A 16,566-nucleotide genomic window follows, 5' to 3' on the forward strand; every position below is an offset into this window, starting at 1 on the left:
TAAACAGAGCTACAGTCATTTCCTTTGTGAAGCTCAGACTGGTTTGTTTTGCTCCATCTCAAAGGGGCGGGGCGTCCACTCTGACGTCTCTCTCTCTCTCTCTCTCTCTCTCCGCTCCGCCGTCTCCTCCTGAGTCCCGCAGCCGAATCCAGAGCTCCATCGCCGGGGGACCGATCGGGCAGCGTACCGAGCTCCCGCTGCAGTCATGGCGGCGCCGTTAGCCCACTTCGACGAGGACTGGCAGGACTTCAACGAATTCAAGGCGTCCTCGGCCGAGTCCGCCGACCACCTGGACCTGCTCAACTCCAATGTGGGCGACCCGTCGTCGGGCCTGGACGATTTCTCCGACCTGGACCGCAGCTTCTCCGGGGAGATCTGCAGCTTCAAGTCCATGGAGGACCTCGTCCACGACTTCGACGAGAAGCTGACAGTGTGTTTCCGGAACTACAACACGGCGACGGAGAACATCGCGCCCATCAAACCCATCTCGGAGGACAGCTACCTGAAAGACGACGAGTGAGTGTGAATTGTTAGTTTGTTCACGCTAACTTTTAATCTCTTAGCTAGCTAGCCGCGTTAGCCTCACCGGGCTAGCGCGTCAGCCGGTGACCAGGAGGGGACCGTGGCTCAGTTTGAACTGTCCAGCAAAGGTTAGACAGCGGCTACGTGTTAGTTAAACGATAATACACTTTCTGACGTTTTATAAGAAAGTAGGTTTCTCCTGTTTTGTTAGTTGTTGGTGTTTAAACTTAAGGTTGCCATTCAGAAAGTACACGCTAATGACAAATACTAGTTGTTAGCATATTTTGACTGTATGGTCCTTTAAATTAAGAGTTCACATCCTTATATATTTATCTTATTAATTGTCTTTGTGTGTGTGTGTGTGTGTGTGTGTGTGTGTGTGTGTGTGTGTGTGTGTGTTTTAAAGGCAGGGGAGGGGTCTTGCCACGTTACCAGCCCTTGATTTTGACCCTAGATTTGTTTGTGTTAGCTGTGTTTTGCTAACTTTGAATATGTGGTTCTCTCTGCTAACAGACACTGTGCTCTGTTCCATACATGTAATCTATCCTCTCTCACTGTTTACACTGCCAGCATCTCTTCTCACCACCTTAACACCATTTGTTATCTCAGGCAAAGGTCCATTTTATTACCGCTACACATTCGCATCAATCAATCGAATCCAATCCACTCTTTTGTCTTCATGTGGACATTTCTCTGAGGCCAAAGTGTTGCAGCAGCTGCAGAAACAGCACATTGTGTAACAGACAACCCAAAACAGTACACAAGGACATACCGTGTGAGAACCAGATGACATGACAACATGGTATAACTTAGCAGGAACTAGTCTCATCCATCCCACACATGAGCACAGACATGACTGTAACTTACAGATCTGCGTGAATCACCCTCCTCTTGCCTTCTGGCTTCTTCTCCACCAGCACAAACATTGTGACACTGTTGGATCTGGTCACATAATAAGTCTCCTCTGCTCGGCTACAGTGAGAAGTTCGTCACGAGTGTTCACGTCTACACACAAATATTGCTTTACGTGAATCTTGCAGTGAGAATATTTAACATGCAACTCAAATCAAAGTAGATATATATTTTTAATGTCTGCTTCTAAATTGTACACAACTAACATATGACTTACAGCTCGATGTAGGAAAAGGCTATTAAGTTATATAAATAACTGATGAAGACTACCACAATGCATTGGGAGTTTTGTTTACATACTCTTTGCATTAACTGTGGTAACAACCAGTCCAAAGTGTTGAGTGTTTGAAATAATTTATTGCCATGGTTACCACAAATCTGAAATACAGTGGTGCACAGTTGAAGCTGCTTTCATTTTCACTATTGCTTCAGAGCATTTGTTAGTCTTATTAAATGGTAACTACTAATTGTTACATGAAAGCTGCCATTAGTTACAGCTCGAATTGGCTAACCTGCTGATCAGTCTTTCCCAATTCACGTACTGTTAGATGGTCCGTCACGTTTTCCTGAAGGTTTAGGTGCTTTCTTTGTTTTTGTATTTTGTTCAGTTAACTGTCTATAACCAAAACATATACAGTTTACTACCTCATTCGATTGAAACAAGTGTGTTTGATATTTTGCTTGAAAAACTATTTTACAATTTTACTATTTTACAATCAGTTGAACAATAGTTCCAGCTCTGTATGTGTGTGAAGTAGTTGGTGTATTTTAGTATGGTAGGTTATTAACACTGAAGCCAACATTAGACAAATATAAAGTTGTTACATCACAAAAAATTGGAATTCAGGAGAGCTCGTCTGATGGGGAAAAAGCTTCTATGCTTGTTACAGGTAAAGAAAGAGAGGAAGGAGGAAATGAAATAATTGGACAGCAGCCTGCTGAAGCCCAAAGAGCAGTGCCAGGCTCAGTGAGAGTCTTTTCTGGATGGCTGCGCTTTTGCGGGACGTGCCTAGGCGCTTAACAAGTTCTCCAACAAGACCGAGGCCCAGACGAACAACGGGGGCTGACAAGAAGGAAGTGTGTTTCAGTTAGAGTCTACAGACGAGGCCAAATGTGTTTGTCTCAAAACCAAGTCGTGTATGTGAATCATGTTCGCCCATGTGCACAACAACACAAAACAGCATAAATGTATTTGAGCAAATAATCCAGACAAATTGGCTCAGAGCTGAAGAAGAATCAAGTGAACTGGTTCCTTGAAATCTGGAGGAGGCTTGTTTTTAAAAATACTCTCAGTGAAACTGACGCTAATTGTGCTTTCTGGCGTTCTCTCGTGTCACGTGTCCGAGACAGTGTCATCGCTCGCGGTGCAAAAGATATTTCCTGCCAGCCTTTGCCCTATTTAGAACAACCCAGCAGCCCCTAACTCGCCAAGCTGTGCAAGAGCACTTCAGGGAGAAACATGCAAGTTACATAAACATTTGTCCGTGTGTGAGTGTGTGAACGAGGGGGTATGACGATGCAGAGCCACTCTGACACATGGGTTCACAGCATCCATCCTCGCGCTGCTCGCAGCAGTCAGTGCCAGGAACAAAAACACAGAGATTTGCATGTGGGTATGAATTTTTATGCATCCTGTGTTTCTGTCATGGTGTTTGAAAATCATGCGTAATGCCGGCAGTTGTTAATGTATTCCTGCCACATTATGGTAATTTAGAAATTACCTGGAACCATGAACAGCAGCCATTGTAAAACCAGGCTCCACTCCACCGTCTGCTCTGCTGTGACGTGTTGTCTGCCAGCTTTCATGCTCCACAGTACTGCACACATTTAACAATCTGCTGGTATAATGCACTGTTTCTGAATTAGCCAGTGTTAACTGTGTGTTAGTGATACAGACCCACGGTTCATGGGTTATCAAAGCACACTTCAGTTTTTAGGTTGAACTACCGTCAGTGTGTCTCAGTGGTGAAACATGTCATTTGGGAGTTGTTACATTCGTCAATGGATTCAGGCGACTGCTTTGAGATGCAGCAGTAGGAACACGGTGACGTGGTCAGGGGGCGGTTGGAAAAGAGGCCACAACACTGCCAAGTAATGCTGTGTCACAGTAAAAAGAGAAGGACGCAGGGCTTGTTGTTCATACTGTGAGCTTATAAACTTCGCCCTATCCCTTTCTTGTTAAATTTTTAGATATGATGTTGTTCTGCAGTCCTAATTAAATCACAAATCCTTTTTCCTTTGTCCCAGGGTGTGGAACGCTCTGACAGATAACTATGGCAACGTGATGCCTGTAGACTGGAAGACATCGCACACTCGCTCCCTACACCTGCCCATCCTCAACCTCACAGACCATGAGGTACCACACACTCACAGTCTGTGGTGAAGTTGAATGTTTCTTCATCTTAATGTTCGTCTTTTCCATAAATCTGCACACTTTTTGAAACGCTAACCTCCTGAAGAAGAGCATACAGAAAATGTAAACGGTTATCTCTTCCTCCTTCAACCTGCTCAATCACCTTTTTGTTGGCTCATCCATGTTCTATCTCTCTCTGTCTCTCAATCCTTCCCTGATGGACAGAAGTTGGACAACCAGTCTCTTGATCTGTCTGACGACGAGGAGCTGAGGGAGCAGATGGATATGCACTCAATCATCGTCTCCTGCATCAACGACGAGCCGCTCTTCACAGCTGAACAGGTGATACATTCATTCACACACATGTGCGTGAATTGTACCACATTGTGTTTTTTTTACATACAGGATTGTTTAAAAAGTCAGATGAGGGTTGATTGTCTGATTGTCATGATTGCAGGATGTAATGTAGGTGCTCATGCGTTACCCAGACAAGTGAAACACTGTTCTTATTTCTTTTATGTTATTATGAGAAGTGTAAAAACTGTTTAATTTGATTGGCATTTGGTGGCATGCCCTGGTAATTAGTGGGGAACACTGTCTGATTAGAAAAAAAGTCCAGTTCACTGTGTGACCTCACGGAACACCTTGAGGAAATTCCTTTTAAATTTGGCCCAAGTTACCTCACAACATGACCTTGTCCATAACCCAAGAAATCACATACTAATTATAACAAAAAAAGACTTGACTTCATGTATGAGTTTGTACTGATGTGGATGTAAACTGCAACTTGACTGGTTGGAGGAGGCACAGCACCACAAGGTTGTTATTCTAGTTTGATCTCATGACGATGTGAAACATTTTCTGAGAAGGAAACTACAGACAGACTGAACTGAGAGGATCTGAAGCAATGTTCCAAAGATAGTTTGATTAGATACGTGTAGCTGTAGCTATAAATATCTTTAAAAATGAAATACTCCTCTGCTTAAGAGCCGCACATACATTTCGTTTGACTGCACATCGCCTGATGTTCTCCATTGGGCAAGCTTTGGCTGTGATGAGACATGCAGGTCACCAACCTTAAGCCTGAACATGTACTTAATGTGTGTGTGCATTTCTATTGTTTGTGGTGTTGTCTAGGTGATAGAGGAGATAGAAGAGATGATGCAGGAGTCTCCAGACCCAGAGGACGATGAGAGTCCCTCCCAGTCCGACCTGTCCATGCTCTCTCAGGACCTCCACGCCCTGAAACGCTCCAGCTCCAACACCAGCTACGAGGACCGTGAGTACCACCGTGGCCTTGTGCATTTACAGTGAAGAGAAGGAAAATCGCAAAGCTTTTAAAGTTACTGTGCTCGTCGCCTTGTGAGCGCCAGTGTGCTCATGCGCCTTTTCACACCGGAGCTTCACTCAATGAAGTGTAATGGGTCAGACAATGCGGCACATGAAGAAACAGCAACACACATGAGATACCATTCTTATGTAATGTGTAACAAATACAAACAGACAGCAGTTGTGTTATAACTATGTGTTATATAAACAACAGCATACGTTTGGCTCGAACACAATTTCTATTCTCAGAGCGTAGACTGAGCAGCTGCATCCAATTTGCCTTAAGGCTATAGATTTTATCTCAGCTATCTGTATATATAATTACAGTATGTTGTGTGTTCATATAGTAGAGCGCTCCTAATGGGTGTGAGAAAGTGTATTTACAATATTTATACTTGCTCTCTATCAGATTGATAAACAGGTAGATAAACATATTAAAAGAAACGGTAGATTTTGCGAAGGACACGTGTAAGTTGGTAACATCTTTTTCCTTTAACACACATACTGGAATTTAATATAGTGCAGTTAGCATTTTAAATGCATACATAAAATATTTAATCTGTCTTTTGTCCCTTTTATTAAAAGAGTATTAGGACCAGGCATAAGAATTAGAATAGATGTTTTTCCCATTTTGCATTTCAAGAATAAAGGTGAAATGTCCAGAATTAAGTTGAAATAAATCGGTGGAAATTAATTTTTTGGAATTTCAAGAATAGTGAGAGAAAGCCCTCATACTGATTATCACACTGTGTTCTTGTGCTAAGAGAGAAATAGTTTCCTTGTTACTAAAACTGATTCTGAGAACTATTTCATCAAATCATCAACACAAGGCAATTTGTAGAGGTGGTCCTATGCATGAACAGTAGTAGTTTGATATATTTTTTTAAAGTTCGGCTTTAATTCTAAAATTTCAAATTCTTACTTAACTAATTGTTCTGTTGGGAGCCTTCATAATAATTAAATGATTAATACATAGTGACACATATTTTTATACACCATCTCCAGGGCTGCGTCAGCTGTCTGTTTCTGAACTGACTGAGACTCTGGAGGAAGTGGAAACAGCCATTCGCCGCTACAGCGAGGAGCTGATCCAGGCTCTGGCCCTGAGAGATGAACTGGAATATGAAAAGGAGGTACGATATATTTGTTATTTTCTTCTGTGTTGCATCAATGTTCCCACAACAAGGCAAAAACATGAACAAGATCTGTGTCTGTTGAGATTATAAAAGCTGACAAAAATGACCAGATTATTTAGAGCATTCAACTGAACTTAAAATCAACTTGAGAGTAAAGCATCATTTTAAATGTTAAAAACTGTTTTTGAGAGTAGGACAATTTGAACATCTGTTGTGCAGTGAGAGCAGACTGCAGTGCTCACAGCATTTGCATAGGTCAGTGAGAAAGGTCATCGAGTCATTGGCGGCTTCATTTTTACAGTGTAGTTATGTGGTCATGTGTCTATTCTGGTTAATATTTGACAATAGATAAAAAAATAGTTTGTGTCATTGCGTGTATAAATAAATGCAAAACGTAAATTTGAATGTGAAATCAGCATGAATAAAGCGGAGTTGTGTCTGAAAACAGGTGAAGAACAGCTTCATCTCGCTGCTGATCGACGTGCAGAACAGACAGAAGGAGCACCGCGACCTGCTGCGCAAGAAGAAGAAAATCCGAAGTACGACTACGACCTCGCCCAACGGCCAGAGGACAACCAGCACGCACATACATGGCACGGTGAGTCGTGTGATGATGACAAGTGAAACTGACGCATATTAACCCCACGCACTTGTTGTAATTATAATTAGGGGCATGCATGATGAAGACCTGACTGTTTGCATGGGGGAGCTGCTTTTATTCCAGCACTGGGTTTGTGGCTAGACTTTTCCTTCTATCCTCTAATATTCTCTGTACTTCCTTATCTCTCTTCACTCTCTTCTTTTCCCCCTCTTTCCTCTCGCTCATTTTAGCTCCTCACTTTGGAGGGACTCTCCAATGTCATTCAAAATGGTCTCCGTCAAACTTTTGGCAACACAGGAGGGGACAAACAGGTGCCCCTGCTCTTTATTTCCACTGCAGTTAAAATCGGTTGAATTTTTCTTTCTTTCTTCCCACTCTGGCACGTTTGTTTTCCTTTCTACAGCTTCCATCGCTGGCGTTTGGTGTGTTCTCTCGTTTCTTTTGTCTGTCTCATCTCTGTGGTTGATTTTTCTTCTCTTTTTCTTCACTTCATATTTTAAACTTGATTTCATCAAATTATTCACTCGTCATTTTTATTTTGCAGCTTTTCCTGTGTCATAATCTCATTTTCCTTTGTTTTAAACCAGGATGATACAGTTACAAAATCTGTGCTTTTGATTTCTTTTCTCTGCCTTTACTCTAATAGGCCCCTGAATGGTTGAAACCATTGACATTTTCATTTATCATAAATTCATATCATCTACATGACGCTTGAAAACAGCATGTTTTATACCATTGTCACAAGAGTTATGGCTATTGTTCTTCCAAGTTTAAATGAGATGACTATAATTCAAATATTAAGTGTCATTGTGTCTTACATGATGTTTTCCTCTCAGTACCTGACCACAGTAATCCCTTATGAGAAGAAAGCTGGTTCCCCGTCAGTAGAAGACCTCCAGATCCTCCAGAAGAGTGAGTGCACCCACACACGCACAGACACACATAATAACAAAGATAAGATGTAATGTTATTTGTTTTCCCTCAGTGTGTTTTGTCTTCAAAACGTAATGCATCGCTTTCTGTCTCTCTGCTAGTCCTCCATGCCATGAGGGACGACAGCGAGAAGGTACCTGCTCTGCTCACAGACTACATTCTCAAAGGTAAACACACTTTGACCTCAGAGAGCAAACAACTGCAGTTAAGTCAAGATTGTTTCTTGCAGCAAAAGCCTTTTAGGATGGAAATAATTTGTTTCTAACACGTCTGCCAAAAGTGACATATATTTAGAGATGAGTGTGTCACAGCCAGTTGACTTTTTACCCTGTTCAGACCTGGTATGAACATCTGTCCTGAGTGATCCGATCAAAATTGGTCTAAGTCCAGGTCTGAATGCACCCAACTGGGTCCTGAGATCTGATCAGTCGGGACACATTCAGAGACGCATGTGGCCACATTCTTTTGTACTGTTTGAAAGCAAATGCATCCCGGGCCACAAATGAAGGAACACCTACTCAACTGCTGTCCTCTGACCCGCTACAGTTTCAAAAGTATTTTTACGCTTCTATTTTTACGACCATACATTGACTTATTTGTGGCCACCAACACAATTTCAATACCACGTAATGATGTTTTTATTTCTTACTTACTTTCTTAAATTCTCAAACACAAATGATGTATGTGATTATTTGCATACAGATCCGATCACATGTCGTCACAGGAGACTCATTCAGAGCGCATTTCAGTTCCACGTGTGAAAAGACGAGCTTGACTCTGTCAACTTGTGATCAGACCTCTCAGGACGGGTGTTAGTACCAGGTCTGAACGAGACCTTTGATTGTGACCGTTCCACCTGGCGACACAGGCAAAAGAAAACTGTAACACCAAATGTTTAATAAAGGAAGACAAACAGATGCCTTTCTTGCCGCCCTTCACTGTTGACCATGTACCTTCCTTGTCTCTCGTCTGTGCTGCACTGTCCTTAGCTCTGGTATGAGAGCAGTGGAAACTGAGGTTTGTGAGGCATTGGCACATTAACACCGACTCTTCACCTTCAGCCTTCAACTCTGAGCCCCTTTTCTCTTTCTCTCTCTCTTTCTCTCTGTGTAGTCGCACTTTCTTCCCCCCATTCAAAGCAGAGGCCTCCCCTCACCTTCTCTTTGCTCTAGCGCCTGTCATGCCTCGCAGTGCTTGTGGCCGCACTACACCTTCCCCGAAACGCCCCAAACACACTCACGCACATAATTCCCCTTTAACTGCGATCTTGTAGCAGCAGCTGTTCTCGTCTGCTTCTCATCTGTAGCTCTTTTCCTTACTGACCACCACCCCACACTTCTCCCTCTGGTAGATGCTCTTCCATCCTTCATAGATCTCACAGCTTTCACCGAACAGCACTTCTGACCAACAAATCCATTTTTTTGTCTCCACAGTTCTTTGTCCCACGTAAAAGCCAAAGGCAAAGCCTCATGTTTCCAGGACCTTCCACTGGACCATCAGAAGAGGATTGATCTGGTAATCTGGAAGAATCCAGACGATGGATTCAAATCCAAACCTTCCTCCCAATTTTTCACAACATAGACTTTTCTTCCTTGTGGTATTTTTTTTTTTCACTCTGCCACATCGTTGATCCTTAAATTTTAACTCTAGATATAACTCCCTGCTTTGTAGAGTTATTTTTAATCCTTTAATTTTTTCTACGACCTTCTATTTCCTGACTGCACGATGACTTGTCTAATGATGCCAGTAATCAGTATTAGTTTGAACACCTCACTTCCTGATTGGCCAGTGGCTCTTGAATGATGAAGGGTCAGGGAAACATGTCAGTGTTTTGAATTTTTTGCCTTTTTTGATTCTGTGTGAGGGAAGTGTTCCATTTGTTTTGTATATTTAATTAATTTGAATCTGTCTGGTTCAGTCCTTGCACAGAAAACAAATACTGGTTGAATCTCCGGATGTTAAAGAGCCAGGCGAGTCTTGGTATTAATTATAAATCCTGTTTTTCCTGCTTGGAAAACCTAAAGTAAGCCCTTTAATATCAAAAATCAAAAATCGTAGCCCCACCTGTGTTTGCATGTCAGTTTGAAGATAATACTCAATATAGGCTGTTATTTTGAATGTTAAAATGAAATATTTTGTATACTATCATTGCACAGTTTTGGGAATGTTTCACTTTTTAAAAAAAGGGAACAAAGTAATTAGACTTAAGAAAGTGATTGCTGGATGAACAAACATGTAAAGAATATTTTTGGATAAGGAGGTTTTTTAAATGAGATTAGGGACTTGCCAGTCGCCACTTTTGTGACCACGTCACAACATCATTATGTAAATGCTGCCCGTTGACCTCTGAACCCTCGAGTAGTGATCCCATCCCAGATATCTTCATCACCTCCCGGGAGTCATCATCGCACGAGTCTGCAGATACCTCATGTTTTGCATTTTTTTTTTTGCATCTGGTTGTATCGTTGGATAAATAATGTAGTTAAGGTTTTTTCAGATATGATAATTGTGTAGCTTCTATTATAAGTTAGCTTTCTCTCTATCTGTTAGCCCTTAAACTGTTCTGTAAACTTTAGGGATATTGTAGTAGCACTTAAGTCACTGTAAGTGGTCTGGTCGTGTAGTAGTGGACTATGTGATGGGTGTTCTTTAGAGTGTGTCTCACTAGATAAGCGTTAGACGAAGCTTAGGAACTTAGGCGAGTGGCGCAGAAAACATGTTCCACTGCATTTGTATCATCTTGTATCCCGTTCCATCTACTTATCAGTCAGCATGTGAATTAGAATTGAAAGAGCCATAAAGGGACTCTCCACTAGTTTTCACACTTCTCAAACAAAAAACTAAACAAGAGGAGCTTTGTCAAAGTTGAGACTTCATCTTTATTGCATAAAAATATCTCTGCTTGGGCTTAAAACCACAAAATGTATAACTAACTATTGACTGATTAAAACTCAGGGCATGGAGATTGAAGAGTCTAACAAAAACATGCCATCAAGTTGCATTGTGGTAAACGTAGTGTCAATGTGATGGACTAAAAATCAGGGTATCTCATCCTCGGCCTCATCAGTTTTGACCCCTTTGTTTTTAGTGCATGTCTGGCCCAAAGACTCTATATAAAGATGGCCGACGCATCTCCACTTTCTCCCACTATCTAGAAATGAAGCCCAAATACCCTGGATACTGCCTGCATGCGCCGATGATGTCGTCCATCTTTAGAAAAGACCCATGGTCTTGCCACACGTCTTGTCTTAGTTTTATTACAGTGAAACATTAAATCACTGGAGCGCCCCCTTTAAAACCACGGAACACCAACACTAGCGCTGCACATCATGTCATGCACTCAGTTGGTACAGTGACATTCAAATCACCAGCTACTACAGGTGAACCACACTCTGTCGGATCAGGTCCAGTCGAGCTCTCAGGTACGATCGTACACGTAAGAGGTTTACAATCTTGTTTAGAACGCTACTGAGTCTGTGTTTCTGACATTGTGACAGCTAAACGGCAACTTTGTGCTCTTTTGCCCACTACATCTCATTTTAAACAGCCGGAGCAGATGGAGGCGATCATGGTAGCCTCTTGACTAAATCAGGGTAGCATTACACATGTGGAATACGTCACATTTGTTTGAAACAGTTCTGAAAGCCCTTGACTATAGTAGTAGTAGTTGTAGTAGTTGTAGTAGTACTGTAGGTGTAGCCAGCAGTTTAATGACATGTACGACGGCCTCTCAGTAGCATCTGCTTGTTGTAGCAGTAACAGTTAGTGACGATAACAAAGTTGTACCATAAGAGGAAAAAAAGGGCAGACGAGGAAGAAAAAGGGGGCGATAAAGATAAACATTGCGGATGTTGGGGAAGATTGCACAAAGGGTTGACTTTTATTATTTTGTAAAGGATGACAAAAGTTCCTCGTGCTATGTTTAACTATTTATATGTACTGATGCCAGCTTTGAAAACATTCACAGCCTAGCATGTGCTGCATGCACTTTACTGCTGCAAACACATTCTTAATCATTAATAATGTTATTTCTGTTTACGGATATTTTGTGCACGTTGGAAGGTTTGAGGATTTGAAATAGGGAAAAGAAAAACTCGAGGGTGATTCACGAGCCTTTTTAACAAAACATCACTCAGCTGATCATAATCTGGTCGATAGAAAATTTCAGAGAAAATAGATTCGACACCGACTTTGTAAATGAACTTTAAATTTTCTAATGAAATGGCCGTCAGCGTGGAGGTCACTGCCGGATCTCGTCACTGCAGGAACTAATCTCGGGCCGGAGCCGCTCTCCTGGCCTCCTCTTAGCAGACATATCAGTGTATCTACAATTTAGAGATTTATATTTATATATATGTACGACAGAACAAGCAACAGAAAAAAAAAAAGGAGGCTGCCTTTGTAAATGCCTGAAACCTTTTTGTACTTCAAAACTAGTTCCTGTTTTTGTTTTTAATGCAATATAATTCCCCCGTTTGGGGTTTTGTGTTTACTGTCTTGTGTGGTACTGCAGTATATTAATTTATTATGTAAATGTTCATTTTGTAACCTTACTGGTGACTGTAATGGTGCAAGTGTTTGTGCCCACATTGCATTGCAACTCATTTCAAATAAATTGATATGTGAAGACTTGAATGTGGTTTGGGTTCTCTGTGAGGTGCGTTTGTGTAAATCATGAAACACATTTCCATCACACACATTGCTCAGCATTTTTATTAAAACAATTGTGTTCCTACAAACTGTCGCTGGATATCAAAGACAAACTGGCCTTTAGTTTTCTGTTCTATTGGAAAACCACTCAATGTTTCCCCACAAGATTTAAAATAACATCTGAAGATACAATGATTTAAGCAGCAGATTTTAGTGCAGTTAATTTTAATGAAAAAAAAGGTATTTAAAATAAAACATTTGTACAACAATTAATATTCTAAAGCCTCGCATATTTTTAAAGAGTTGAGAGAGTGAACTTTGCAGATTTTTTTCTGTCATCCCTTTTAAAAATTTTAATGAATTGATATGAAAGTTTGTCGTCCCTGGATACCATTACACGGACACAACACATTTTGCTTTTCCTTCACCAACAAGCAACCAAAGACTTGAATCTAAAAGAATTGAATATTGAACATGTCCATAAATAAAAAAAAATGTTTTTACATATACATAACTCAAATACATAACTATGTTCTGCTGCTTCTTCCACTATATCTTTGGTTTGTTTAGTCTTTTTCTGTGCGTGTTCAGAGTCTCTATTCAATGACGAGAAATAATAATGTCAAGCATATTTCCTTTTTCATTAGAGTTCTCCACAAAAACAGGTTCTTCCTCTTTCCACTCAATAGAAATGTTTTTTGTCCTGTTGTGTTGAAACGTTTCTCACTTCTGTCTCCTCTTAGTTGTCACAGTTATTCCAACAGTCTCATCACGGATCACGTCGACTTCCTCTTCCTTCATTTATCAGTTCTGCTCAGCTGTGACCTCTGGGTTATCTCCGGGTTGGAGACAACACAGGGTGGATTTAATGTGACCCTGTGGCCGTGTTTTCCTGTATAGGGTCAAAGGTCGTCCTCAGGTCACAGGTTGGTGTCACTAAACATTGTGTGCTCCTTCCTCACGGTGCTGAAACCTTTGACGGTGTCGACAAACTCCTCATCTTCCATAAACTATCAGAGAGAAGATTAGAGGTTGTAGTCAATTTAAAATGTATTTGCTTGTTTCATGGGCCTTTCCACCTCCACTTTCTCTGTCTCTATGTTGTATCCTAGCAACATATACTGTAGGTCATCATGTATTATTATTATTATTCAGGGTCTCTCACCATCCCACTGTCATGGCCTGAGATGTTTGGGTCCCACGTTGCATCGTCTGTGAGCGACCTGCCGTCCATCACCTGGCTGACGCTGCGTCTCAGAGAGTTCACGCTGAGGATCGCGAGCTCGCCCTGAGGAGGGGGCGTCATCAGAGGGCTCACACTTAGCCTCCAAAACTTCCTAGAGAAACCAAATAAACACATGACGTATTATGCACATGCACATTTCTTTGTGTGCGTTTATGAGTCTGTGGAGTTTTACCTCCATCTTCATGGTGAAGCCCTTGGGTTTGACACTGTTGGAGAACCCTGTTGTGTCAGGCACGGTGTCGAACTGAGGCACCTTTATGCAGAATGCATTTCCTCCCTATGAATACAACTGGGTGGAAAAAAAAATCACCACATCCTGGTAGATTTTGCATATGTAGCCACACACAGTCGGGAAGAGAGACGAACTCAGTGCAGGTCGTCTTTATGCAAACTACAGGCACCATTTGAGTTCCGCATCTGAATCAACAGTTGAATTATCTGTTAAATCCTCATTTCCAGGGATGCATCTAACAGACAGATATCACAAGTCTTTTCACAAAAGAAAGAAAGACAAACACACACGCGCACACACACACACACACACACACACACACTGGGCTGGAGATACCAGTGTAACTGGAGACATACTAGCTTGCATGGCCTAGTTTCTAACCTGCAGACAGCACCATACTCTTTAATCAGCCACTTTTATCCATTTATATTTCGATAGCCGTGTGTAGTCTTAGATTCGTCTGGACCTTGAATATTTATTGATATTTTATAAAGTATTTTTACATGAAGGCTCTGAAATTAAGGCCTGGTGAGGTGCCACTTGTTAATTCTGCTTTCCAAGATGTCCTAGTTAAGGCCTTCCAGTAGAAACCAGTTGTGTCAAAGATATTCTTGTTACGGATTTACAGAAGGAGAAAAAATTTGGGTTGGGAAAGAAAATAAAATGCAGACAGACATTCATATTCAACTTGAAATGGCATCATTTACACCATGTTTTAAGCCTAAATGTCATCTGATGTCCTCCTCTGGAGCCGCATTCACATAAATGGCAAAAAGCAGTTTGAATCTTACCCGTCAAAATGTTATTACAAATGTTTTATTTTGACAAATGTTATAGGACTCTTATATAAACATTGTTTCTATAGTCACGATGAAAGTATGACTAGTGGGAATGACATAATCTGCAGAGTTAATTCTGGATAATCAAACAAAAGAGAAAGACATCGTGTCCTGCTGAATAAGCCTCTGTGTGACAGAGAGCTGCCTGTGTGAGCGGAGGGGTCTGTCACTCACAGCAGACAGGCTTCACTGAGCAGCCACACACTGGACCTCGGCAACATGGTGCCACTTTTTTTATGTTTACTTTGCTTTAGTTTATGTTTCTTTTAGCGCACACACTTAAAATGCACATACACGCAGGTAACAGATAAATAACCGGAGACATAGATTTTGGTTTCATACAACATGCTTAAGTTTTATTTGCAGATTTTTACAATAGGTTAGCTATTTGGAGTGCACACATTTAGTTAGCTTTAGTCAATTTTGCTGTATTTGTTTCATCCGTTTATTTTTTTTGAGAATTAAGGAACTAGGGTTAGGGTTAGGGTGAAATGGTCTTGATTACCAATTGCACTGCACCATGTTCCTCATAATGATGGGGAGGAACATTGTTTTGTTATTTTTGATTTTTGGTAGATATTTTTTTGACTACTGTTTTGATATTGATGTTTAATTATTTTTCCTTAGTTACTATTCGATAGCATTATGGTTTTTGCAGTTTTTTAAAATGTTAGTATGTCTTAGTCCATCCCCCTTTGTTTTTGAATGGCCTGATCAGCCACTATATACATTCCCCCTGTGTCTCAGTTGAGGAGTTCAGTTTGTGCTGTTAAATTCTCTTCAGGTGGTGCCTGAGTTATGTTCTGTTAGGTTGACATTTTATTGGCTCAAATTTGTGTCTCTCTTTGTCTCTCTGATCCACCTTTTCTGTCTGTATGACAAGTATGATCAGGCCTTTGATCTTTCTCTTGACTTTGATGGATTTAAGGCATTATAGACAAATCTATGTGTTTATATATAAGGAAAAAAACACACATGGTTGCAATACCTTTGTCATAAAAGGAATATCCCTTTCTGTACTTCAAACCAAATTCACAAGTCAGTAGACTTGTTGAACCAGTCAATCTTTAGAGCTTCATCCTTTGTAGTTCTCACAAGCAGTGCTGAATTTTAAAGAAAATGAAGGTGAGCCAAATTATGGATTGACTTTGGCAAAGAGAACTTCTTCTATAAAATGTTACAAAAGATGCCTAAAAGATTTAAATTATAATATTACACATTTTTAACCGGTGCTGAGACAAAGCAAACAATTCGAAGATTCCACTTTGGACCCTGTGACTTACATTTAGTGGAAAAAACAGTCACAAAGTTCATGGATAAAAAAAACTACATTTTTCTTCAAACTGTTCTGCTCTGGGAGGTCATTTCTCACCATTTCTCCTATTTTTTGTCTCTGCAGATAAGTTCTTCTGATTGAACAGCAGGTTCCACTCCAGCGATGCATGCCGTACAGTGGCAAAATGACACTCGCCACGAGCGAGCCTCTAATCACCTTTTCCTCCCACAAAATGGTAGCTGCTACGACCACGACAGCATTATCAGTGCAATCCCCTTCGGAGGAGTGCCCGTTGTTTTAGCAATTAATGTTTGTGGCTTTCTGGTATGTATCTTACTTCTGATGCTCTATTCAAACTAATATAGAGTCCTGTGACCCCAGTTGTTTGTATCTTCAGAGGCAGAAATTTGTCTTTCTTCTTACTAATAAATATATTTTCAAGTATAAAGAAAGTCAAATGAAGAGACAGCTATAATGAGCTATACTGACTTTTCTTGTCATCTACAGCTGCTTCTATTATTGTTCTGCTTCTTAAGG

General features: G+C 40.9%; 1 protein-coding gene and 1 long non-coding RNA gene across 4 annotated transcripts; one reads left to right on the top strand and one right to left on the bottom strand.

Annotated features, from left to right (window-relative positions):
• The first annotated feature begins 101 nt into the window (after positions 1–101).
• Positions 102–12,421, top strand: fez2b (fasciculation and elongation protein zeta 2b). 3 transcript variants are annotated; one of them, XM_035144058.2, is made up of 11 exons: positions 102–516; positions 3,682–3,790; positions 4,013–4,129; positions 4,925–5,066; positions 6,122–6,249; positions 6,701–6,850; positions 7,084–7,164; positions 7,690–7,765; positions 7,888–7,953; positions 8,776–8,803; positions 9,220–12,421. In XM_035144058.2, exons 1-10 carry the CDS (start codon positions 206–208, stop codon positions 8,784–8,786), a joined length of 1,191 nt encoding a protein of 396 aa, XP_034999949.1. In that variant the 5' UTR covers positions 102–205; the 3' UTR covers positions 8,787–8,803; positions 9,220–12,421. The 3 variants fall into 3 exon arrangements, with proteins under 3 accessions (XP_034999949.1, XP_034999948.1, XP_034999950.1); XM_035144057.2 differs by lacking the exon at positions 8,776–8,803; XM_035144059.2 differs by lacking the exons at positions 7,084–7,164; positions 8,776–8,803 and having other exon boundaries at positions 103–516.
• Positions 12,422–12,533: 112 nt separating this feature from the next.
• LOC118099437 lies at positions 12,534–13,927 on the bottom strand. Its single transcript, XR_004694276.2, has 3 exons — positions 13,855–13,927; positions 13,602–13,773; positions 12,534–13,446 (listed from the first exon to the last, which is right to left on the bottom strand). It is a non-coding gene; the product is annotated as an uncharacterized LOC118099437 (long non-coding RNA).
• Positions 13,928–16,566: the final 2,639 nt, after the last annotated feature.

Source organism: Hippoglossus stenolepis, chromosome 20 (assembly GCF_022539355.2).
Source record: "Hippoglossus stenolepis isolate QCI-W04-F060 chromosome 20, HSTE1.2, whole genome shotgun sequence".
In the NCBI taxonomy this organism is placed as follows: domain Eukaryota; kingdom Metazoa; phylum Chordata; class Actinopteri; order Pleuronectiformes; family Pleuronectidae; genus Hippoglossus; species Hippoglossus stenolepis.

What these genes read in the sequence shown, in the direction of transcription:
- fez2b (XM_035144057.2), top strand. Translation starts at nt 206, where the DNA reads ATGGCGGCGCCGTTAGCCCACTTCGACGAGGACTGGCAGGACTTCAAC. An exon ending in TCAACCTCACAGACCATGAG is followed by an intron (nt 3,791 to 4,012) that starts GTACCACACACT and finishes CCTGATGGACAG; the next exon opens with AAGTTGGACAACCAGTCTCT. An exon ending in AACTGGAATATGAAAAGGAG is followed by an intron (nt 6,250 to 6,700) that starts GTACGATATATT and finishes GTCTGAAAACAG; the next exon opens with GTGAAGAACAGCTTCATCTC.